Source organism: Camelus ferus, chromosome 22, assembly GCF_009834535.1.
Source record: "Camelus ferus isolate YT-003-E chromosome 22, BCGSAC_Cfer_1.0, whole genome shotgun sequence".
Lineage (NCBI taxonomy): Eukaryota > Metazoa > Chordata > Mammalia > Artiodactyla > Camelidae > Camelus > Camelus ferus.
The window spans coordinates 3,345,981-3,371,003 of NC_045717.1; the positions used below are offsets into that span (position 1 = coordinate 3,345,981).

At 60.6% G+C, this 25,023-nt stretch overlaps 1 protein-coding gene across 1 annotated transcript in view; it reads right to left on the bottom strand.

Annotated features, from left to right (window-relative positions):
* UNC5A (unc-5 netrin receptor A) overlaps nucleotides 1-25,023 on the bottom strand; it is a 59,620-nt gene that overhangs the window by 2,261 nt on the left and 32,336 nt on the right. The window contains 13 exon segments of the mRNA XM_032465023.1: nucleotides 126-290; nucleotides 375-524; nucleotides 633-866; nucleotides 988-1,156; nucleotides 1,406-1,493; nucleotides 4,202-4,504; nucleotides 4,610-4,798; nucleotides 5,780-5,944; nucleotides 7,360-7,540; nucleotides 7,699-7,802; nucleotides 8,041-8,184; nucleotides 12,722-12,779; nucleotides 12,781-12,944. Of these exon segments, the coding sequence (XP_032320914.1) occupies nucleotides 126-290; nucleotides 375-524; nucleotides 633-866; nucleotides 988-1,156; nucleotides 1,406-1,493; nucleotides 4,202-4,504; nucleotides 4,610-4,798; nucleotides 5,780-5,944; nucleotides 7,360-7,540; nucleotides 7,699-7,802; nucleotides 8,041-8,184; nucleotides 12,722-12,779; nucleotides 12,781-12,944 (2,114 nt within the window).

Here is a 25,023-nt window from a genome sequence, read left to right on the forward strand (position 1 = left end):
TCTGCGCCTCCCTCCCCAGGAGACGAAGGAAGCTGCCAAGAGGCTTTGAGGAGGTGGGTTTGGAGGCAGGATAGGCCCCGCGGGGAAGCACTGTCATAGCGGTGCTGACACGCCCTCCTGCCCACCTTGGTGATGTTGAAGTTGACGTTGAAGCTCTGCCCGTCGCCCTCCACCTGCCATACCCACACCTTGCAGGCCAGGTCGCTGGTGCTGGGGCTGATGCGCTCCAAGGTGAAGGTGCAGTGCAGGTACTGCTGCGTGCCGTTCCAGATGTGGTAAAAGGGGACCTCCTGGGGAGGGAGGGGTGCAGAGATGCGGCGTTAGGCAGGCCCGTGTCAGCTGTGCCCGGCTCCAGGCACCCTGAGTGCCCTCACCTGGTAGCTGACGAGGAGCTTGCTCTTCCACAGGGAGCTGGGCACGTCGTGGATGGACAGGCGCAGGTTGTGGTAACTGTCCTTGAAGTGCAGGATGCGAGGCTCCTGGATCAGCTGTCCGCCCAGCTGCTTCTCCAGCTGCACCACCTCCTGCAGGGTCCCAGCGTCAGCCAAGCCTGGGGGCCAGGAGGGTCCCGCCCTCCCGCCCCCCTCCCGGGGCCAGGGCGGTCGTCGCTCGCGGGCGGCCTCCCCGGGTACCTTGAGTGCGTCATGGGTGTCGTGCAGGCAGTAGACCCGGATGTTGTACTCGAGGGAGGTGCAGGCCACGGGGGCAAACAGAAGCAGCTTGAGGCGCTTGGCCGCGGCCACACTGAGGGCCTCTCCCACCAGGGCGAAGCGGCCCAGCTGCTCGGTGAAGACGTAGCAGGCGCCGGCCTCCAGCTGGCAGTAGTAGAGGTGGGAGGGCGCCTCCTCGCCCAGGTGCAGCACGTCCTGCGGGCAGGGCCTAATGGGTCAGCTTGCAGCCAGTCGTGGGGGGCGTGGCTCAAGGGCCAGGCAGGAAGCCAGACTCCTCTCCGAGCCCCTGGCTGGGGTGGGGAGGCTTGGGGCTCACCTCCCAGCTGCCCTCGCAGGACTGCTTTTTGAGGCGTAGGCTCCAGCTCTCGGGACTGGGCTCCCCGCAGTGGTCCATGGCGAGGATGACAGGCCGGGTGAGCAGGACTCCAGGGGGCCCGCAGCTAACGATGGGACTCAGCAGGGTCTGACAGCCGGCTAGGGGCAACCTCAAGTGGGGAAATATGGGTGGGGAGGGAAAGGCGTCAGTGGGCCATCCTGGGAACCGGCTCCGGACAGGGCAGCAGACCCTGGGGTTGGGGGCTGCAGAGCTGGGTGCAGCTTAGGAGCTGGCTCTTCCCCCGCCCTCCCTTGGGCCAGGCCAGACCAGGCCTGACAGTGGGTGGGCAGGGGCGTCATGGTGACAGCAGGCAGGAGCAGAACCCGCCCAGTCCCAGCAGCAGGGCCCACGCCCACACCTCACGTCCTCTGGCTTGTGCAGCGTGAGGTAGACCTCGTAGATCTTCCCTCGGGGTATGGCGTCTGGGGGGATGAGGAGGCTGATGCCTGCGACAGAGCAGGAGCGGGGCCGGGGCTTACCACAGCTGCAAAGACACCCAGCACCCCACCCCACCAGCCCCTTCCTGAGCCTCCCTCTGAGGACTGACTGATGCCAGCCTGGCCTGGGAGCAGAGGTGCCACCGGGAGTGCCAGGCTGGCCAACCACCCACATGGGCATGAAGCTGACTCAGGGTGACCCCAGGAGTGACTGAAGGAGCTCAGGTGAGAGATGCATGTCTAGTTAGCCTGGGCACAGAAAACTCTGGAACCTCCCGGTATGCGGTATGCTGTACTTACCTCCTCCGTCACCCACTTAAAACCTTCCCTGCCTCCAGGATAAAGTACGGCCCCTTGGCCTGACATTTAAGGCCCCTGGCCTCTGGGTCTAACCTGTGAGGCAGACTTGCTGTTCTGAGTGCCCCACCCTCCTGGCCTGCTCGAGCTCCCCTCCTCAGCTTGGCCACCTCTGGGTGGGCCCCTCCCTTCTGGTGACTTTGCTCCCGGCTGGGCAGTGGCCCTCTGCAGGTGGGGCTGGGGCCGTTAACGACCTTGCCCACTTTAAGGCGACCTTGCCCTCTCTGGTCTGGGTGCCCCTGCACACACGACCTCCTGTCTGATCGATTCACCTTTTGCCCCAGTGTCTTTCAGGCGCAGAATCAGAAAGTGTCTGCTGAGGGAGGGGTGGCTGCCGGGAAGAGGCGGGGGCGGGACACAGTGACGCCGGGGGCTGGGGAGTTACTCTGGGGATGGCAAGAAGAGGCCCTGCCCTACCTCCTGTGCTTTTAGGGCAGGGAGCCCCTACAACAGGAGGGGGCTCCGAGGCTCGCGATGGGGAGAGGCAAAGACATTCTATGGCTATCCCAGCAAGTCTGAAAGCATACTCATGCTCTCCAGAGTGGGCAACTCTGAGGTGGGGTGCAGTTCCTGGCGACTGCAGCCCGGGAGAGAGAGGGAAGCCGGTGGTGGTGTGTTTGCAGCTGCTGCTCCCTTCGCTAGCCTGCGCTGCCTCCTGGTACTGGCTGTCAGTGCTGGTGACAGTCCCGGAGATGCACGCATGAGTGCTCTCTGGCAGAGGTGCACTCACTCGAATACTCATTCAGGGAATGCTAATGCTGAATACTCAGGTGAGGGAAAACCATGAGCCCTGCTCTCATGAAGCACTCAGCCCCACGGGGAGGCAGACAAGTGGACGGCAGCAAAGGATGCTGGGCGCCGGGGGAGAGCTGGGAGGAGCGGCAGCCCACCGGCCACCCGCCCTGCCGAGGGAGTGAAGGGCAAGTGGCCACTGAGGACCCACTGTGCACCTGCCCTTTCTAAGAGCTTGCCACGCACCATCTCACCTCATCTTCCTAGCAGCTCCGCCAAGGGGATGTGAGGCACAGAGAGGGAGAGCTGCCAGACCCGACGGAGAAGCAGCAGATAAGGTGGACGGGGGCAGAGAGACCGTGTGTGCAAAGGGCAGCACAGTGTATCTGGGGTGACAGGAGCCCACTGTGGTTGCCACATGCAGGAGAAGTGTGCATGGGAGGGGAGGCCACTATAGCTGGCCAGCAGGGGAGGAGTCTTTGTGACTCTGCCACGTGGGCTTTGAAGGGGGAAGCAGAAGCCCCAGAAAGGGACATGATCAAGTCTGGCTTCAGTGAGTGAATTCTTGGGGCCACGAACCAGAGGAGAGGTAGGTGTGGTGGCCTGGGCTGGGAGAGGTGGTGGGAAAGGCAAGAAGCAGGAGGATGCAGGAACATTTGAGGAGAAAGAATGATGGGATTGGTGTCTAAATGAAGCTGGCGTGGAGGTGAGGGGGCTAAGTGAAGAAGAGCAGGAGGTCAAGGTGACCCCCAGTTTCTGATCTGAGCAACTCAACTCTGCTGTCCCTAAGTTAGGGCGAGCTGGGAAGCGGGAGGTTCTGGGGGAGGGTGGGAGACAGTGTTGTTTTAGGCACGAGGGATCTGAGGTGCTGTGAGACATCCCAGGAGGCAGCTGGGTGTATAATTCTGTCATCCAGGAGAACTGCAGCTGGGGATGGAGGTGTGGGAGTGATCCGCACAGACATGGCGATTAAAGCCACAGAGTGGGTGAGATCGCCTGGGGAGAGGGCGCTGGGAGGGAGCTCTGAGGGATCCCTACATTTAGGGAGCAGGCACCAAGGGCAGCTGGAAAAGGACAAGAAAGTCAGGGCCATGTGGGGTCATCTAAGTAAAGGGAATCGAGGATTTCAAGGCAGGAATAGGCAGCCACAGGAGTTTGTGGCTGTTTCTCAAAAGACGACCGTGGAAAGATCTATGGATTCTCTGTGAAGGTATCTCTGAGATCCTGTCCCAGGGGTTTCTGGAAGTGTTAGGTAGAAGAACCCCTGTTTAGGCATTTTTTCCCTCTGCTATTTCTCCTCTAGCTCCCCAGCTCCTTGGGGCCCAGGGCCCTGCACAGAGCCCGGCACACACAGGCCGACTGGCTGTGTAAGTGAATGGACAGTAGTCCTGTGCCTTTGGGCAGCAGAAAGAAGACAGCTCCAGCCATGGCCTCAGTGCCGCCCCATTGCCAGCCACAACTGAATTCTCCCCAGAACTCTATCCCTTTTCCCTGCTGGGCTGGTTTTCGCCTTTGGAGTGAGGCTCAGAGGCACAGAAGGAACATCGGTCTGTCCTGTCCTCCTCCAGGAGGGACACAGGCGGGTCTTGCCTCTTAGAGCACCCCAAGCATGCTGGGGTCCTTCCCACCTGTATTAGGGATCATCAGCCGGCCCCCGAGGAAGTTGAAGGTCCCATAGGCCATGTTGCTGGTGCCACGGGGCAGGGAACGGAAGTAGTTCTGGGTGGAGAGGCGGGAGACGAAGTCCTCGGCCTCGGAGGTGGGGGAGCTGTGGTGCAGCGTGTGGCGGCCACCACCCAGCGGGCTGAGCAGGTGCCCGTTGGTAAGCTGGAACTTGGGGCTGGGCCCGTCCTGCCGGGGACACAGACTGCCCTGGTAGGTGGTGGTGGTGGTGCTGAGGTCTGGCTGGATGGTGAGCAGATGAGGATTATCTGCAAGGATCGAGACATACTCAGAGAGTGACACTGGGGTCAGCCCTGTCTGGGCAGCCCTTGGGTTGGGGGCCCGGCCTGAGTACTGGCGACAGGAGCTCCTACCTGCTTTGCTGGGCTTGATGCTGACGGGCTGGAAGCCTGAGGTGAGGATGGATGAGTCAGCCACGTCCGAGTCCAGTCCCTCCTTCTTGCGGCAGTACACCAGGATGAGGACGAGCAGCAGCAGCAGGAGGCACACGGCCACGGCTATGAGGCCCACGTAGAGGGCCACGTCCTCTGGGCCAGAAGCAGCTGCAGGAGAGAGCGCGGCCTTGGGAGGGGCAGGGGGCTGGGAAGGAGAGGTCAGCGGTCTACACCCCAGGAGGATGAGGCCTCTACTCTTTGGGCGTCAGAACCAGTTGGGCAGGGGATGCTGGCAGGAGGGAGCATGGAGTCGGCATGTGTGTATCCCAGCCTTGCAATCTGCCACCACCTTGCTGTGTCACTGAGCAGACTGCATCCCTTAGGGGCTCAGTTCAGGTTGAAGTTGCTGCTGACGAAGAGTGGAGGAGAGGAAGAGCGCCTCCTGGGGTGCCCTGGTGCCGGGCTGCTAGGCTAAGGCTGCTCTTCTGGGGCAGCTGGGGCTGAGGGTGAGCTCCTAGGCTCCCCAGAGTGGAGGACCTGCTTCCTGGGAGAGTGGTCTGCCAGTCTGGTTCCTGGCGAGTCCCTGGGCCAGGAGCAGGGGTCTTAGGGCTCTTCCCCTTGTCTGCCTCCCCCAGGCCTGGGGCAGAGCTGGGGAGAGAGTGATTGACTGCCTGGAGGAAGCTATATTGATTTTAGAAGGGCTTTGCATAATGGAAGAAATGTCCATCAGAAAGGAATTGACACAGATAATTAGGTTTTTAATTGAAAGAATGGGGGAGGGTGTGTTCTAGAGAAAAAAGTCCAACAGAGATCTTTAATTGTTAGTTATGGCCTTATAATTAACAGGCCTCACAAGCCCGGTGTCCCCACAGGACTCGTGTGTGCACTTGGGGGACAGGGCAAAGGTAAAACTGCAGGAGAGGACGGGGAGGGGTTTGCGAGCTGATCCCGGGGTGGCTAGGCGTGCACAGTAAACCTCCAAATGAATGTATGTCTCAGGGCAGGTGGGCACATGTTGGGTATGTTAGGGATGGGGGGCCCCTGAGGGTCCTGAGCGTTGAAGAGGGGGTTGCACCCCCTTCCTGGGGCAGGGCAGGGCAGGGCCAATCCTGGCAAACTCGAGAGGACTCCAGGCTGGAGAGGACTCACTGTGCACGCAGAGGTCGTTGGTACAGTTGCGGGTGTCCAGGTCGGCACCATGGCACTCCTCGCCTCCATTGCGGGGCGCAGGGTCAGAGCACTCGCGGCTCCGCCAGTGGGTGCAGTCGAGCCCACAGGCCGACCACTTGCTCCACGGGCTCCAGCTGCCGTCCACTAGACGCAGGGCAGACACGGACAGAGAAGACACGGCGTGGTCAGCCCGGGGAGCCAGCCCAGGCCATTCTGCCGCTGCAGCCCTGCCGGGCATCCGGACCTGGTGCAATGCCAGGGCCAGGGCCAGGCCTGCCAGTCTGCAAGCCCTCTGCTGTCCAGCTGGCCTGGATGACGCATGCTAATGACAGGAGGCACGATGACGCTGGGCCTGCTTGGCTCTACCCACACAGGGGGCCGTCCAGGCCCTGGGGCAGTGAGGGCACTTGGTCGCACGATGACCCTCTGATCCCAGGCACAGGTGGTTCTGCAGCCTCAGGCCGGGCCTGACCCACATTGACTGCACCCGTCCTGACTGCACCTCAGACCCTGTGACTCAGCCCCTCGGCCAAGGCCGAGCCTGGACACAGACCGAGCCCTGCCTCCGATCACACTGAACCCCATCCTGGCCTCCGACTGAGCCTGGCCCTGCACGTGGGCGGGTGGGATGGAGCCATGGGGAGCAGGCTGGTGGGCACGGAGATGGCGTGGTGAAGAGCGATGCGGGAGGCGGCGGCCGCTGGTACCTGGGCACAGGGTGGCGCAGGCTGTTTTCTGGACATTCTGCCCCTCACAGAAGGCGCCCCCGTTGAGAGGTGCCGGGTTGGTGCAGCTCCGGCTCCTTTTCTGCCAGCCGCGCCCACAGCTGGCGCTGCAGACGGACCACTCGGTCCACGTCGACCACCCACCGTTCACTGGCCGGACAGAGAAGGACTGGGGTCAGGGAGCGGGGGCTTCCTCGGACACACTGGCCCAGGAGCTGGGCAGGAGGGCAGAGGGGCTGTGAGCTGGAAACAGGCAGGCTGCAGCTGTGCTAAGAAAGTAGCCCTGGAGGGGAGGCCCTGCTTGTGCCCATGGCCCCCAGGACTTGGCTGCACCCGCTCCACAGCCCCGTCTCCCCATGGGTGCTGCAGGTGCTCAGGGCAGCCAGCCCGAGCTGCAGCACCCACGCTCCTCCAGCCCAGACCCAGCCTTTCATGGGGTTGCTCCCGCACCCCCTCCCTCTCTGCTCCTGGGTGTGCCCGGGACACGCTACTTCCCACCCCACAGGGGACACAGGGGCATGGGCCGTCTGGTGCTTTCCTAGTCTCCCATCCTATCCATTCATCTCCTTCTGCACAATGCCCCCTGCCCACAAGTAAGCCAAGGGATGGTCCAGCCACAGATATCACCAGCCTGCCCCCCTCTTCCGCCCAGACATGCCCCTCGGCTCCCCGACAGCCACCGCAGCCCCCTCCCTGTCCTTCGTAGCCAGGCCACGGTCTGGTCTGCCTGGTCCTGGCTCCACAGGGAGCCAGCCACACGTGGCTCCCCTGAAGGCACCCCCAGTGCCTTGGCCGTGCCCGGAGCCCCCCCGCCCCGCCAGCGCTGGGGCCCACCGTAGACGATGACGGCCGCCGAGGCACTGCGGCGACGCGCTACAATGTTCTTGGCCACGCAGGTGTAGTTGGCCGTGTCGGCCAGGCGGGCCTGTCGCACCACCAGGCTGTGCTCCCGCGTGATGTACACGTTGGGGTCCAGGGATGGGTCCACCAGGTCCTCGTTCCTGAGCCACTCCACCTGGGGGAGGGAGCCACGCCACTGCACTGCCTGCCCGCACTGGCCCTGCCCGGAGCAAAAGTAGCCCCTGGAGGGGGTCGGCCTAGAGGGCTGGGCCGGCAGGACCGGGGACCTGGGAGCACTGCCCACCTGTGGAGTGGCACTGGAGCCCCTCTCACCTCGGCTGGGGGGATGCCCTCTGGTGGGCGGCAGGGGAGCACGATGCCCTGTTCCAGGGACACCTCCTTGGCCAGCGGCTCCTGCTCAAAATTCTTGCGTAAATCTGGGGGAAGAACAAGAGTGCTTGCCAGCCGGAGTACCTCATGTTAGGTCAGTCTGGCTGACCTTGTCCCCTGGTCCCCTGGGGCCCATGGTACATGGCAGGAGGAAGCACCAAGTGCCCAGGGAGGCATCGGGGTGGCTGGGCAGCGTCCATAGGCACTCCCTCTACCCATCAAGGCAGGACCTGAGGATTTCTGATGGGACCTCCTCCCCGGGTGACAGCCCAGCCCTGGACTCACAGGCAATGCGGATGTAGGCCTTCTGACTCTTGGTGGTGCCTGAGGAGCTCCACGCCACACACTGGCACCAGTACTCCTCCAGCCCAAACACCTTCTCCACCTGCTGCCTTGAGACATTGATGCGGACCTCCATGGCGGGCAGTCCTGAGGGCAGAGGGGTGGGTAGCCAGGGCTGGGGCCATGCTTAGCACACAGAACCTCGCTGTCCAGTGCCCTTCGGGTTCCTGCACCACCCACAGCCACTCCCTCTGCTCAGCAGGGGAGCAGTCAGGCGCTAGGGGCAACCCTCCAGCCTGGAGGGAACCCGGAGGGGTTCCCATTGTATCTCCTGAAGGTCAGGAGTGGGTCCTTAGCACTTCCATTCATTATGCTTTGTTACCCAAGGCCTGCCTCCCTGGAGTCACCTACAGAAATGTCGATAAAGGGGCTTCCAGCTGTTTCAGAGACAAGGGCACAGAGGAGCTTCAAGCAAAAGGGCTGGCCTCTAAGGACCCCCATGCGGAAAGAGTGGGGCAGACAGGCCAGCCCTGGGGCCTCTGGGGGTAAAAAAGAGTGAGGCGGGATCTGGCTCACCTCCTGGGGTTAGTAGGTAGGTCCTGACAAGTGATAATATAATAACAGCTATTAACCAGGTAATTACAGCGATTATGTAGCACGATAATAGACCCCCGGGGCTTAGTGAGGGCTTCCCATGTGTGGCTTGTCTTCTCCAGTCTACTTGCTGGGTTGGTACCGCTCCCACTCCACGGATGAGGAAACCGAGACCCAGAGAGGCAGGGACTTGCGCAGGGCTGTCTGAGTCCAGAGTGCGTTCAGGGCGCTCAGAATCCAAAGTGTGCTCAGGGTTCACAGGGGTGGGGGTTGCCGTGGGTGCCCACCCCCACTGGGAGAAACGTTGGCAAGGGTGAGGGGACAGCCCCTAGAGGGGAAGCTGGCCTGTGACGAGTCTCCGGAAACTCTCTCTACCTGAATGGACTGTGTTTGGGGGGAATCCCTCTCAAGGATAGACTCAGCGCCCCCCGCACCGCCTTCTCCCAAACCTAGGTTAGGGGCATTTGGGGAGGGCTTAGACCTCTGAGGACCCAGAATGGGGCGGGGGATACCAGCCCTCCTCCAGCACCCTGGCCTTCGGCCAAAACCAGGGTCCCCAGGAGTGAGAAAAGACTGTTTGTTTCCAATTTCTCCTCCTCCTGACCCCAATTTCCCTCGGGTCATTGGCTTATCAGAAAGAGGGAGAGAGGCTGGTGTTTCCATTGTTAACAGAGAAATTCAATTAGGGCTGCAATGCAGGCGGAGCAGCGGGCCGGCTGAGCAGGCCGGCCAGGACGCTGTTTTCTGTCTTAATTTCTCTAAATTGTCTTTCCCTGACCCCCACCCAGACCCCTCGCCACGAGTCTCTCCGGCTCCCACACTTCTGCCTTTGTGGCTACCCCCTCCCCCTAGTGAGTTGTTGCAGGAGACAGTGGGGTGTCACCTCTGGCTGAGGTCACTAACAGTGGGCTAGATCACTTCATTCTGGGCACTGCCTGGCCCTACTCTCCAAGGTGCTGGAAGGGCATGTTCTCGGGGCGGGGTGGGGGGATCGGGGCTGAGAAGCGAGGAGGTCCCTCACAGGCTCTGTGTGTAGGAGAGCGGCCGCCAGCTCCAGCCACCTGTCAAACACATCGAGTCTTGGGGCATCTGAGAAGGAGCCGTGCATACACCAGGGGATGGAGAGCAAGTCTTCCCTCAGCCTCTGGGGTGAGCAGTGGGAGACTTGCAGGACATTCTAAACTGGGTACTTTTTCTCTCTTAGGTGGACAGGTCTATGGGTGGACTGCTCCATCCCCATGGTGGTGGTGGGGGGCTCACACACCACCCAGGCAGCTTAGCTGGGGGCGAACAGTACTAAATTTAAGTGCTCCTAATTCTCTCTCCCTGTCTCCTCCCCACTTCTGTCCTGCCACCTCCTCATCTTCCTGCTGCCAGGAATGAGGGCCAAGTTGGTCCATGAGGTCTAGATTCAGGGAGTGCCCTTGACCCCTACAAGCTCTAAGTAGGCGGTGGACCGAGGAGGAGACCCAGACCCTGCCCTGTAGTTCCTTGAAGTGAGGGGCTGTGCCCTACCCACCGCAGGTCACTGAGCAGCCTGGCTCTGGGCACGGCTGTGTCTGCACCTGCCTGGTAAATGTGCGCAGATGCCAGCCTTGGGGAGGGATGGGAGGAAGGAGGGGGTCCCTGCCGGCCCAGGACTGTGTCGGATGTGTGCGGGCGTGTGAATGCCGTGGGGAGGTCCAAGTGTGTGTGTGCTGAGTATTTCTGGGACGTGGAGGGTGAGGGGTGGGGGGTTCTGAGGACAAGAAGGGGTTTAGGGTCTTACCTACTCAACAATCTGCTTCTAATAACCAGTTTGTTTAACACACAATAAATTACACTCCCAGACTAGACTCCAACAATTGGTTTTGCAAATTTCCAGCTTTTACAGTATCAGCAGGTTTGGGGTCAAGAGTTTTCAGGCTTTGGTCCCTTCCCCCTGGCCTTCTGGATGGGGAATGGGGGCAAGTCATAAGGAGACCGAGTACTTCTTCCTGGGGGGTCCACCCAGCCACCCGCAACCCCACACAGGAATGGGAGGGAGATCTCACAGCTTCTGCCACCAACCCGAAAGGGGGCCCTCCTCATCCCCATTTTACAGATAAGGAAACTGAGGCCCAGGGAGGGGAGAGGACTTGCCACAGAGAGCACCAACCCCAACCATTCCTCTCCTGAGGGTGGGAGGCAGAGGTGGATCACCTGCCCAAGAGCCTCGGGGGCTAAATTCCTAGCACCTCACCCAGGCCTGGCACAGAGCAGGTGCTCGGTTAACACCAGAGGCCAGCAGGGACAATGCTGCCGTCGGCTGGCACGTGTGAGGCCAGGACATGTAGGGCTCAAGGACTTGGGCAGGAATCACCACCTGGGGGCGGACGCTTAGTGGGGAGAAGACCAGCCCCTGGGAGGGGAGGGTCGGGCGTGACTTCTGTAGGCCAGAACACCTGGTTGGCGCCCCTCTGGGGCCCTGGATGAATGAGAGCCATTTGTAACACGATAGGCGGGTGCCCAGACTAGATCTCACGCTGCCCAAACTCAGCCCTGGTGTGCGCACATCTGGGTTACTGTGGGCCTCCTTCTCTGGGCTCTCTCTCTGCCCGGCACCACTCCCCACAGTACAAGTGTGGCTGCAGCCTCCTCCTCCTGTTGACCACAGGCTCCACCCCCACTTCTGCCGCCCGAAGCTTAGCTGCTGGCCGGCCTGCCTTTCCCTGTATTTGTCCTTTGGCTTGAAAAATGGTTGTTTCAGGTGCTTCTAAGACTGAGGTCACCCACCCTCAGGGAATCCCTCCTGGGCTGCCCACTCCCTCCTTCATGGAGCATGGGCCACCCCTCTGGGCCTGTGGTCCCCTGCCCGACCTTGGTGTCAGTGTGAGTTGTCCTGGTCACCACCTGCCTGTTCCTGTGACTTGGGCCTCATGCCAGTGGCCGTAACCCACACAGAATCTGTGTGCTGTGTGTCTCAGGCTGGCTTAACCTCCATGGGAAGGGGCTCAGGACTTAACCTGAGGGCTTATCACGTCTGGGGGCTCCACAAAGCATCAAGGCAAAGGGAGAGGTAATGAGCTTAACTGGGGTCCTGTTAGTGAGGGGGAGAGGCTGCTGTGAGCTCTGCTGGGCCTGCACTCGGGAAGCAGGGAACCCGGACAACAGCTCTCTGCCCCTGCAGCCTAAGGCTGGGGGTGGGGAGTGAGGTGTCCCACAGAAGGGGCACTTCTTGGGTCTGCCCTCCTGTCAGTCCCCCACACTGGCCCTGAGTTTCACCCATAGCTCTGGCCATGTCACTTGGCAGCTCGAAATCCCACAGGACAGTGCCCTGACTCCAGAGCCCAATGGGTGGGGCTCCTGGATGGCACCATTGCACACCCGCACACTCACAGCCTCCTTGCAGACCCCTGACCTGCAAGCCAGCCTATCTGCCTCCAGGCCTTTGCACATGCTGTGTCCCTTCCCTGGAGTGCCTGGGACACCCTTCCCCTGTTCTCTCCTGGACTAGCCCCCTTGGTTTACGTGTTGCCTTCTCTGAGGGGCCTCCCTGGGCAGCCACAGCCCCCAGGACTCACTGAGAGGTCACCATGCTGCCCCCCTCTCTGCAGGGTTCCCCAGCTCGGGAGTGGGTGCTCAGGGAACGTGCGAATGAATGAATGAACAAACGGATGCATAAAGAAAAATCACAGAATGTGACATCCATGAGCCCTTCTATCATCTGGGACCCACTCCCTCCAAACCCCCTTTCTCTCCAGCACCACTCACCAGGCTGCCTGTGGGCCTGCCTGGGCTCAGATGCAGCAGCAGGGACCTGCGCCTCCATCCACAGCTCCCGGGGGCATTTTGGGGGGGCTTTCCTCTTACTCCCCTACCAAGTGGTGAGGTCTAGGGGGGCAGGCCTCCCAGAGAAGGCCTTGGTGTATACACGGGGGTGCTAGGTGTGGGAGTCCTGCCTCTCCTGGGGACCTGGGCTGGTGAGCACGGGGCTGGCTACTTACACCCTGGCCTCCCGCTCACAGGCATGCAGCCGGGGCAGTGGCCCCTCTCTGGGCCTCCACTGCCTCCAAGGCAGAGACCGCTTCCCCTTCAAGGGGCCCCACCCGGTGCCCCAGCCCGGCCTCACCACTGCTCCCGTCCGTGCTGCGCTCGATCGCGTGGTCCACCTGGCGCACCCACTCCCCAGTTGCACTTGAAGAAGATCTGTGTGGCAGGCGTGGCCTTGCACACCAGCAGCACCGGCTTGTTCTTGACGATGTACACGTCCTCGGGCTCCACCAGGAAGTGGGGAAGCAGGTCTGGGTTGGAGCCGGGCACCGGGTTGGCCACCGTGGCACCTTGCTGGGCACCTGCAGCGGGGGCAAAAGGGGCAGGTGAGCCAAGACCAGACTTTTGGGGCCCTCCCAGGGCTCCCTGCCTTTTCAGGGGCCAAGGCCAGGCCACGGGGAGGCCGCCAGTGGGCTGATGGGAGGAGAGTGAGGCCAGGGTCTGCCACTTCCAGCCCGGCAACCTGGGCTGCTGAATGCCCCCTACGCCTCAGTGCCCCCCTCTGTAAAATCGGGGAAGAAGCAGGCCACCCACTTGTGAAGACTGTGGAGACAGAGTGAGACAGAGGTGGAAGTCCCAGCACACTGGCAGCGGTCAGGGCTCACTGCTACCCTGGTAGAAGCGCAGGGGTCTGGTGAGGCAGCCCACCGCCCTGGGAGGCCCGGGGGAGAGCTGGAGGGAGGCAGGGGATCCTGAGAGGGCAGGAGTCCCTTCCTCTGGTGCCCTGGCTGCCTCGGGGGTTGCTTCCGGGTTGCTCCCCATTTCTGGCCCCTGCATGTAGTGGGTGCTGGGAAAATACCAAGTGAATGAAGGAGGGGAGGAAGCTGTGGTGGGTTCAGATGCGACGGGTGCCGGAAGCAGTGCCATAGGAGAGGCCCCTGGGAGAGGTGGGTTGGGGTGAGCCTGGGCTGCTGGGTGGGCAGGGTGGGAGCCAGGGGAGTGTGCCTGGGAGCCCAAGGGACCTGAGCCACGTCCCACCTTTCAAGGAGACCTGAATATGGGTTTCCTTCTAATTTTAACTGAAATCCACAACCATCCCACAAGTCATTTGTTGCTAATTATACAGGTAATTGGCTCTGAGGCTTTGGTGGAGGTAAACCCTCACAGCAGTCTGACCGTCTGCTCAACCAACGGGACCCGGAGTGGGTGGAAGGGAGGGGAGGGGAGGGGGGCACTCTCAGCCTCCACACCCCGCTGTCCACCAGACAGGCTCCCCACAGCCTGGCCTCTGCCAGGGCTGCGGTGATTTCCCCCAACCCACACTGACAGCCAACAGGGGCCTCTGGGGATAAAGAGAGAAAAGCTTGGGCTTCGGAGATCCATCTGCTCCCTGCTACTGGTGACCTTGGGCGCGTTACCTGCTTCATCATCTGTGACACCTGTGGAGGCCTCGTCTGCCCCGTGGGGGAGTCTCGGGATGCCTCACGCAGTTGGCCTCCTGGATCCAGGGCCCTCCCCGTGGGCAGCCCAAAACCACGGAGGGCTGGCTCCTTGGGCACAGGGGGCATCCACGCTGCCCCTTCTCTCCTGATTGCACAGGGACCCTCTCTTTCCAAGGTGGGAGCCTGCCCCTTCCACCTGAAGACCGTGATTCTGGGGAGACCTGTGCCTGGTCCTGCAGGCGAGCAGGGAATGTCCGCAGAGGCCAAGAAACCTGGTGTGACTTCAGGTAACCACTCCCCCTACCCCATTCCCACCGCCAGCTCCTGGCCTGTTTCCTTGCCTACAAAATGGGGTACCCAAGTCTTAGGGCTGACGTGAGAATGAAATGCAAAAAGGCACAGTGCTCAGTAAATGCTGGCTGCTACCCGTACGCCGTGGTTTTGCACCGACAATGACAAACGGCTCCGTCTCTCTCAGTAACCTCCCCCCCGGCCATCTCCTCAGGGGTGAGGGCTGATGGGGAAACAGGCACAGAGCCAGTAGGTGCCCTGCCCTCGGGCTGGGGGAGTCGTGCTCTCCTGTGGCAGGGACGGGGGGCGGTCTCTAGCTGTGGGCTCACCCACCCCTCCCCCGGCCTCTCCCCAGCCTGTCTCTGCCTTTTGTGACCTCCTTTTGACAGCCGTCCCCATCTCCTGCACTTCCTGCTCCTCTGTGATGAAGGCTATGCCCCCGGGAACCACACCCACAGCTGGGAAGATGCAACTCACCTTGTTCCGCCACCTGTTTTAGGTTAGGAAGGTGGGGATGCAGGCAGAGGGGAGGAGCCACCTGGATGCCTTACAGATGGGGAATCCAAGGCCTGAGGGAGAAGTCCCTTACTCAGGCCCCCAGCTCCAGCCCTGGACTCCTGGGGGCCGCCTCCTGGCCCTTTGTTGTGACATTTGCTTCTTCACTGTCACTGGCAGCCACTTGCCAGTCCCTGACCCAGGCAGCAGGCTCAGCCAGGGCAGGGCTGAGTGGGGCTCAGGCCTCCCAAGGTCGGGAGAGTGAGTGGGAGGGCAGGCTCCTTAGTGTGGGTCTGGAGTTGGGAGCTTGAAAGTCCAGGGGCCTCTCTGGACACTTACTGGGGACATCACGGCAACAGTGCAGACCCCAGGGCCGCCCAGAGGGAGACGAAGCCTGACCCCTGAGCAGGGCCCACAGCGGGCTGGGGAAGGTGTCACAGGCTCCAGAAGGGCACGGGAGACCCCTGGGGCAGCTTCCCGGCCTGCCCACGCCTCACCTGGCTGAGTCTCAATGTGACGGCTGGGGGCTGGGTGGGCAGGGGTCCCGGCTTGGGGTGTGGGCCTGGGAGTGGGCACGTGGCCCCCCAGCTTCCCTATCGATCACTGCGCCAAGCACTGCTCGCGTCAGCCGCCCGCTGAACCCAGCCCAATCCCTCATGTCTGCGTTTAACTGCTAATGAAAAATAAATGTACTGTGACCAATAAGGGACATAGCTCACTTCTCCCAGGCCTCCGCCACGCCACGCTGGGGAGGTCTCCCCTCCTCCACCCCTGGGGTGGGGGACTTATCCGGTGGCCCAAGGGGCCGCCTCCAGGCTGCAGTGATGCCCTCCAGCAAGGTCACTCTAAGGCCATGGGTGGGGGAAGGTTCAGCCCCTCTTAGGGCTGCTGGAAGCTTCCCGGGTGGCCAGAGCTGGCTTCCGCTCCCTCTCGCCCCGAGTCCACTATGTGACCTCCACCCTCCACCTTGCAATTGCGATCTGCCCACCCCTCTCCCCGTCCCAGTTAGGCCTCTCACCTGGACTAAAGCACAGTAACAGCCTTGGGTCTCCCCTGCTCCACACCGCAGGCCACTGGAGTAAGTGGTCTTGCCCTTGGATATGAATCATGTTCTTGTCTATCAAAGATAACACCAAGCAGTGCATGCTCGGTGCCAAGAGACATATGAGCCTTTCAAAAGGGCATGGACTCTAGTTCACTGCAGTCCCCACCACTCCCTATTGCCTCACCCCGGGCCTGCTTCTTCTGTTACCATTGCCTGCCTGGCTCCTGTGGGTGTTTCAGGATGGAACCAAGTGCCTTTGACTGGTAGCCTTGAGTCTTCCATTCTGGCCTAGTCCCTCCTCCCAGAAACACTCACTGATCCCTCCTAGGTGCTGCCTCCCACCTCCAGGTCTCTGTCCAAGCTCTGCTCTCTGGCTGAGCCACCCTTCCCTCTCTGCTGTCACTTCTGGACAGAGGGCTGCCCCACCTCACTCTCCCAGGAAACCACACACAGCATTTTACCCCCTCTGCATCTAGGACCCGTCCTCACTCGTGCTGTAGCTCATATGACAGGAGAAGCAAGTGTGTGGCTGAGGCCTCTGTCCCCACCACCAGTCTATCCTTCCTGGCTGCCAAGCTCAAGGTGGCCTAGGGCCAGTGTTGGCGAGTGGGGACTCAGATTGGGGTGCCTATTGCTCCTCCCTTCTGGCTGTGAGGTGATAAATACAGAAGGAAGGCTTGGCCAAAGCAGATGCACTGGGGCTGGGAGAGCAGGCACTGCCACATCCTGGACTCCACCCCCTAGCTCCCCAGAAGCTCTGTCTGCCACACCCTGGCCAAGTCTCTCCGACCTGCCCAGCCACCCTCTTGGAATTCAGTTGGAAGACTTCTTTCACTGACTAGAGAATCCCTGATGGGCTCTTGGTCACTGAGAACTGCAGATGGGGCTGTACAAATGCTCAGGCCCTAAAGTGGGAACCCCACTTCCAGCGAGTCCTGGGGCAAGCCAGCCGGCCCCCACCTGTCTCAGGAGGGCACTGGCTGCTCAGTCAGCCGCAGCTGGCACCCATGCTCGAGTCCGTGCCACACTCAGGACTGGAGTGAATTTGTTTGCATGCTGCCTCCTCCACTAGAGCATGAATTCACTTGGGGCAGGAGGCCAGGTCTGGCCTCGATACTGATGGAATGTTTGTTGAGTGACTAACTGACCACCTCTTGTTTTCCCTTGAACTTCTTAAGATTTGCCCAAGGATGGCCCCCTTCACTCATGTCCTGCAGGGAGACCCAGAGAGAGCCCAGGGTGGCCCACAGGCAGAGCTGCGGGCAGGGAGAGGGCTCTGCGCTGCGGGCCGCCCCCCGCCACACATGCTGCTGCTCTGAGGTTGAGCTCCCCTTTCTCACTTGCAGTATGGGTTGATAAGACCTCCTCGTGTAACTCTGAGGCCCAGGGTGGGTGTGAAAGTGCTTTCAAATGTTTTATTTTTAAAAGCACCGCGAAAATACGAGGTGTGATTAATCCAGCTATTAATGAACTCGTATTTACCGAGTGAGGCCTTGGTCCCTGGGAGCAGGGTAGGAGGGGTGGGGGCAGGGTGTCACCGGGCCTCACCCACCCGGGAGATGTGAGGACTGCTTCCCAAGAGCAGCCCTGCCCAGCCCTGCCTGCAACTTGTTCCTTTCACCCTCCCAACAGCCCCGGCGTAGGTGTCCAGGGACTTGGCGGGGGGTGTGTCTGTGTGTGTGTGTGTGTGGCAGCGAGCCCTTGCTTCTGCCACTTCCCTGAGAAATGTTCTGGATTTGCGGTGGCAGGGGGCGGTGGGGGCCTGGCAGCCTCCATCTCTTTTCCTGGCTGTACCCCCGGCACTACACCCCGTCACCCCTGGGCACCTTTGCTCCCAGCCTTTCTGGCCTGGAGGTGTGCATTTGGTAGGTCTGTTTGGGGCCAGGGCGTCCTGCTTCACCGGCCCAGGCAGGAGAGGAGAGTCCACAGGACGCCCTTCACCTGGCGTTCCAGGCTCTGCTGGCCCAGGGCCTGAGCTGCCACCTGGCCTCACCTCCAGGCCCTCCCTTCACAGGCGCCCTGTGGGGCTGCATCTTGACTATCTGCAGTTCTGCAAAGGCTTGTGCACATTCCATCCTGGGCCCTGTGTCCCTCCCCTATTTGGCTAACAGAGCCCGATATTCTGCAGAGGATCTCTCACCCTCGCTCCACTCAGTCCATATGGTCATTCGGTCCAGGTGGGCCGACCCCATCTCTGGCCTCAGAGACACTGACTGGTTCCCAGACAAGCAGGTCACCCCATCTCAGTACACGGGATTTCAGGGATTTGGGTTCGGCTGCCAGGAAGAGACACCTCTCTTTTTTGCTGGGCCAGTCCTGCAGGCCTTGCAGGCCACAGAAGGCCAAGTGAAAGGGGAGGCCGTCCGCGGGTCTGAAGCAGGGGCTCGGAGAATGACGACAACCAGGGAAGAGATTTGAGGCCTGGGGTCCCAAGAAGCCGGAAGGCAGAGCCACCCCTGGATTCTTTTCTTTGCCTCAAGCCAGTTGGAGGGAGGATCTTTTCATCGCATTGACCCATCCATCCTCTGCTCCCTGCCTGAGTGACTTCTACTTGTCCTTCGAGGACTGCTCAAACACCCTCTCCTCCAGGTGACACGCCACCTCTGAGCTCTCACATCCCTTGGCTGAACTTGTCTCAGTGCCTCACACGTCATACAGTCACCAGAAAAATGTCAGTGCCTTGAGGGCAGGAACGGAATGGTGACATCCCCCGACCCCTCGAGCACCCCCAGAGCCTGGCCAGGCTCTGGCACATGGTGCATAGTGAATGCCCAGCAAGTGTTTGTTGAGTGAATGTTGAACATCATTCCCTTGACCAGGACCAGAGCCCAGAAAGGAGATTTGAAATTGGACACACAGATGGGCTGGGAGCCAGCTCACCTTCCAATCCACCAGTCAGTCAACTGATTCTTAGAAACACCCATGCTGGCCCTTGAGGGGGCAGAGGCTGGTGTGCAGGGCCAGGGGAGACAGAGGGGGTGGGGAGACGTGACCACAGTGGTGGGGGCTGGGCCTACAGAGGAAGGGGGATTTGTGCTCTCCTGACCAGCTACACCCCTGTGGCCTGAGACAGCTTTGTGAGTTACGATTTTTTAAATGTGGGTAATTTTATGATGAGGGCGCTTCACTAGGAGACTCTGATAAGCAGGGTTGGAATCCACACTTGCTGTCGGGGACAGAAGCGGGGTGGAGGGAGTGGAGGAATGGTGGGCGGGAGGCCCTGAGACGACAGGTCTGAGGGCCACACGAAGAACCCTGAGGTTCCAGGTGGCAAATTAGAGGTGTGGCCCTACCTGGCGGGGATGACGGGGTGCCACGGGGCCAGAGCAGGCTTTGGGGGGCGCCCCAGAATTCTTCCAAATCCAATGTGTGAAAAACCTCTGTGCTGCCCACCAGCTGCTTCTGGGCACACTGACTGCTACAAATCCCCAGGCCGACCCCTGTTTCCTGAGCCTCAGTTTTCTTGTTTGGGGCAAACAGCAGTGACCCAGCACCAGGACGAGGTGGGTCAGGGGTGCCACCCCGCCCAGGGGCTCCACCAATACTTCTTTCTTTCCCTTTCCTCCTTTCCTGGTCCCTTGGTCCATCCCTCAATCAGCTGTCTCCCTGGCTGTCCCTCCACATGGCACAGGACTTCCCAGAGGGCAGGGCCGGGTCAGAGCCCAGGCTCCTCACCCTAGTCGTCAGGGAGCAGGCAGGGGATGGAAGGGGCAGGTGGGGTGACAGCCCCTCGTAGTGACCCTCGGAAGGGAGGGCTGCTCCCCAAACCCATGCTCACACACATACACACGAGTGTGCGGCGCTCCGGTTTCCATGGTAACGCTTGTGTGAAAGTGTCACAGAAGCACCAGCTACCTCAACAAGATTGGAAGAAAGTCACCCTCTTCCCCACTGGGCTCTAGGGACCTGGTCACCAGGACAGACAAAGGCGCCGGGAGGAGGACGTACAGACAGGCTCAACTGCAGAGAACAAAGTGGTCAGGGACAGTGCCACTTCAGCAGCTCAGAGGATGGTCACACCATGTGGGGCGCATGGCTGGACCAGCCTGCCCACCAGCTGCTGCAGACCAGGCTTGTCCTCTGGCAGCTGCACTCAGGTGCCCTCTAGCCGCCCCTTGTCCTTGTCACAGACAAGGAGCATGAAGCTCAGGGCTTCCCTAAGGTCACACGGCTACAGAGGGCAGGTGGGCTTCCGGGCAGTTTCTGGACCAGGACCTGGCCCCTGCTCACTCTGCTTACCCTCGACTTCTCTGCCTCTCAAACCTTCCAAGCTCATCCCACCCCAGGACCTTTGCACTTGCTGCCTCCTTTGCCTGCAACACGCTTCCCCCTGTTCTTCCACAGCTGACTCCCTTGGATCCCTCAGATCTCAGCTCTACCTTCCTCCGAGAGGCCCTCCCTGACTGCCATGTCTGAAGTAGGCCCTTCTAACCACCCCCTTCCCAGTTTGTTTTCCCCGTAGGGCTCACCCCTACCTGAAGTCATCTTGTTTGTGTGTTTGTTGTCTGGTTACTGTCTATGCCCCTTTCCCCTTAAATGTGTCACGATGGCGGGGATCACACCTTCTTGTTCACTGCTATAGTCCCAGGCCTGGCACCCAGTAGGTGTTTGATAAACGTGCTGAATGCACGAATGAACAAACTCAGGTCTTCTAACTCCATGCCCGGAGCCCACACTGGGCATCACACTCCTGCCATTGCTAAGAGCCCCCAAAGCCACCAGTGAAGGGGACCTAGAACCTACCAGGATGCCCAGGGAGAGTGTGCTTGATGGGAGGCAGGCCTCCAGGGAACCCTTCCCACGGCCCCTTCTGGCCACAGGGCCTCGCTTCAGGCCAGAGAAATAGTTAATAAAGCTGAGGCCTAAATAAGCATTTGATTAACAAACGATAAAATAGCTATTGTGTCCCCGAATTAAGCTGTAATTGTGGCTGATAATTGGCTGGTTAGAATTTAATAAGCTGCAATTAAATAGAATGGAATCCAGGGTAATTATGTGGTCGCACAGCCCAGAGAGAATTGGGGAAGGAAGGCTTTCTCCTGCTTTGGAATCTTCTGCTGGTGCAGTGCGTGTTGCCGTGGGCGTGTTTCTGGTTCTGATGGTGGTGGTGTGTGTGTGTGTTTGCACGGCAGGCCCCCTCCACCTTCACCGGGCAGAGGCGGGCAGGTGGGCGCTGGCCCCTCCGCGTCACCACTGCTCAGCAGGAGGTCGGCGCGCAGGCTCTGAGCCCTGCCAGGGCCTGTGGCAGCTCTGGCTGAAGGAGACATAAAAGGATCCCCGGCATAGTTCCCTGCAGGGTGGGAGGCCGCGGGAGGGTGGCCAGGAGGTCAAAGGGAACACGAGGGAGGCAGGCAGGCAGGGAGGGGTCCGCCAGTCTTCCTGATGATGAAACTGGGGCTCAGAGAGGGGAAGAACCTGCTCAAGGTCACACAGTGATGAGTGGCTGGCCGGGCTGGGCCAGATTCTCAGGTTGCTTGTGGATTAACGGTAATTCCTACTGGTCAGGAGGCTGGAGGACACTCCCCTCTCGCCCCCACCCCTGCCAGCTCCCGAGGCACCCCTCCCCATTTCCATCTGCGTCCTTCACCAGGGAAACATACAGGCTAAGTAAGGATGGTGTGACTATTCCACACGTGCACCCGTAAGACAAGGTGCCCCCCGCCACCCCCGAGTCCATGCTCCCATCTCCCTCCCCCATGGCACGCCCACCCCTGCCCTCAGCCCAGGTGTGCCCCCTGCAAGTCCGAGGGGATGATGAACGGCATCGCTGAGGTGCCATTTATGACCCCATCAGCATTTTTACAATGTTGCCGGCAATTAATTTAATTAAAGACCCTGTCCTGGATATGGTGGCATTTCATATCTCACTGGTTTAATGTGAGTCTGGCCCGAGCGGGGGCCGGGGGTGGGGCAGACACACTGCTCCCCAGCCAGGCTCGGCTCAGCGTGCACGGGGCAGGGCAGTCGAGGCCCCTGGACGGAGCCCAGAGACAAGAGAGGCCGCCCAGTGCTGTGCCCTGGGCTAGAGGGAGACTCTGCTCACAATCACAGCCAGCACGAGCACACCCACAGGCTCTCGTGCACACGTGGCTGCGTGCACACACGCTCACTCACACGCACACGGTCATACCATCACAATAATAACATGCATGTTCTTACTTAACCCTCCTGACAATTCTAAGAGCCAAAGAACCATTTTATATCTCCAACTTCCAGGCGAGGACGCTGATGCAGGGACAGGAGAAGTAAGGAGTGAGGGGTGGATTCCTGCCAGGCAGGCTGCAGTGTCCCAAGACCTTAACCAGGTCGCATGGGTTCAGCAAACGTGCACGAGCCACACTGTAGCACAGCCCCAGCCGGACTCATATCCTTGCCCCACGGGGCGCCGTGGCCACAGCCCTCCCGCTGGAAGTGCTGGGCACAGAGCATCCCAGAATCACACTCACCACGCCAGTGCTCTGGCATCTGTGGGCACACTCACCAAGCCCTGGGCACACACGTGTGCGCACCAGCACTGTCCACTGTCCTCCAGGTTAAATCTAGCCAGGGCGGCCGATGCCCTCACTAGGATGGTGACCCCTTAGCCACAGATCACCAGCCACCCTCTGACCCCCTCTCTCAGCAGCTGAGCCCACCTGGACCCCTCCTCCTCCTACCAGGACCTACAGGAAAAGCAGTCACAGCCCCAGCTCCTCCTCTGTGCCTCAGCGGTGCGGCTGCCTGGCTGTGCTCTGCCCTCTGCTGGGGCCCCTGTTTGCATAACTCCCCTTCCCCCACAGCCTCCTGCCCTCCAACTCCCCTTCACAGCCGAGCCCTACCCCTTTCCCTGCCTCTCGATGCCCATGCCCCGATGCCCCCGAGAACCTCACATCGGCATGTCCCAAGTTGGGCTCGGTGGCTCCCCCAAACCTCCTGCTCCCAGAGTTCGCTCTCATCAGCAGGGCCGCGCCCCCACCCCCAGAAGCCTCGGCAGGCGTCTCAGAGCTGCTGGGCTTCCTGCACCCTCACTGTCCACTGTTCCAGCCACCCTGCCTCTCTCCCACCCACCCCTCCTCTCCTCTGGCCAAAGTACCAGAAATACCATCACCCATGCCGCCACAGGGCTACTTCCAGAAAGGAGATCTGATCCCACCCTTCAGAGCCCTGCAACGGTTCCTTTTACCGCAGGGTAAATGTCAGTCCCCCGCGTGCCCCCACGTTCCCCTGCACACCCCAAGTACCAGCCTCATCCCTTGGCACCAACCCACACCCTGCAGCCAGCTCAGCGCATCCGCTCATCTCCCTCCCTGCATGCCCAGAGCCCGCCCCTCATCTCAACTTTCCCCTGCATCTGCAGGGCACCCCACCCGCTCCCAATGCCCCCCAGCCCTGGTAATTCGTAATTCAAGGTGTCGCCTCCTCCGATCCCCTTCCCAGCTCCTCTCTGCACAGGGGACGCACGGTCCCCTCCCCCGACTCCCTGGCTAAGAGAGCATTACCCACTGACTTAGGCTGTTGTGCGGAGGCTGCCGCCTCCATCAGACTGTGCACCCTCAAGTGTGTGCAACGGGACTGAGCCACCTCTCCTCAGCAGCGTCCAACTCAGGGACTGGCAAGTTCGGGGTCAGGGACTGGTTGAGTTGAAGGCTCCCCCCTCACTTGCAAACTCTGGGGCTGTGCACCGGGGTGTGCCCACCAGTGACAGGTCCAGGGCATGGACTCACTGAGGGCAGGAGCGGAGCCTTCAGGTGGGCATCAGGAGACTGGGTCTCCAGTCCCCACCTTCCTCCACCTGGCTGTGTGGCCTTGGGCAGGTTACTGCCCTCTCTGGGCCTCAGAAGAGGTGGGACTGGGTCAGGGGTGGCAAACTCAGGTGCCTTCAAGGGCTGGTGGGGCCCAGGAGACGTAGAGGGTGAAGATGCCTGTCTGAGGGGCCAGCACAGCTAGGCTGACTGCTGCCACATGACAGGGCGGCCAAGAGATGCCGGAGTTTTTTTCTTTCAAGAGCAGCTAGAAATCATTTTTATGTGAAATTTCCTGTTTTAAAATGTTGACAACTGATTCAAACATTTAAACACCATGCGGGCCAAATAAGTTGGCAGGCCAAAGCCAGAACGGAACAAGGTCCAAGGTTTCCTCCGACCGTACAGATCTAAGGATGGGGGTCACAGCAGGGTGGGCAGGAGCCTGCCTCCGTCACTGCTCCGCCCTCCTGGTTTCCTCCCCCTCCCTTACTCTTCCCAGCCTCCCTCGCCAGCATCCCATCATCCTGTCTTCTCCTTGGGACCCCTCTTTTTTTTTTTTTTGAAATGGGGGTAGGCAGTTAGGCTTATTTATTTATTTATTTAATGGAGGTACTAGGGATTGAATCCAGGACCTCGTTCATGCTAAGTGTGCTCTGCCACTTGAGCTGTGCCCTCCCCTGGGACCCCTCTTCATCATGGCCTCCTGAAGGAGGTCCCCTGGGGCCTGGCAGAGGCTAGAGGGGCCATCTGTCCATCACCCCAAGTGGCTGGGATTTAACGATCAGCTCAAGTGTCCACCCTCAGCTGAGCCTGAGGGCATGGCCCCTTTCCCAGAGGCTGAGGGTCTGAGCACCAGCAGTGAGCCGCTCCCTGCTCCGGACAGTGGTGGGGGCAGACGACAGGCTGGGGGTTGCCCTTCTTGCCGGCCTTTGCTCTGGGTCTCAGATCCTGAGCTGGGGGAGCAGGGAGAAGGCTGCTGGCAATGGGGACACAGGCATGTCGGGGGTGGGCACTCCACAGAGGAAACCCCCAGCTACAGTCCTCCCAAATCTGGGCGGGCCGGAGCTCAGGCCCGGCTGTGGCTGCGATCGCTGGGAAGAGGGTGTCTGACCACGCCCATCGAATTCCAACAAGACAGTAATGAGCCCTCACCCCATTTTAATTACTTGCTGTCCAAATAATTACCAGCTTGTTTATTTCACTTAATGGCAGCCGTACTTTTTTCTCCTGATATTGATTTCATGTTTTCCTGGTTTGTTCATTATCTTTCTTGCCCCTTTAATGGGCTCAGAGGTCTTGCGGGTGGAGGAGAGGGGACTGGAGGAAGCAGGGGTGTGAGAGAACATGGAGGAAGGAGAGGTGGCCTGGGCCTTGCTGTGCAGCCTGGGGTAAGCCACTGCCCTCTCTGGGCCTTGAGTCCTGGAATCCCAGATCTCAGCACAAC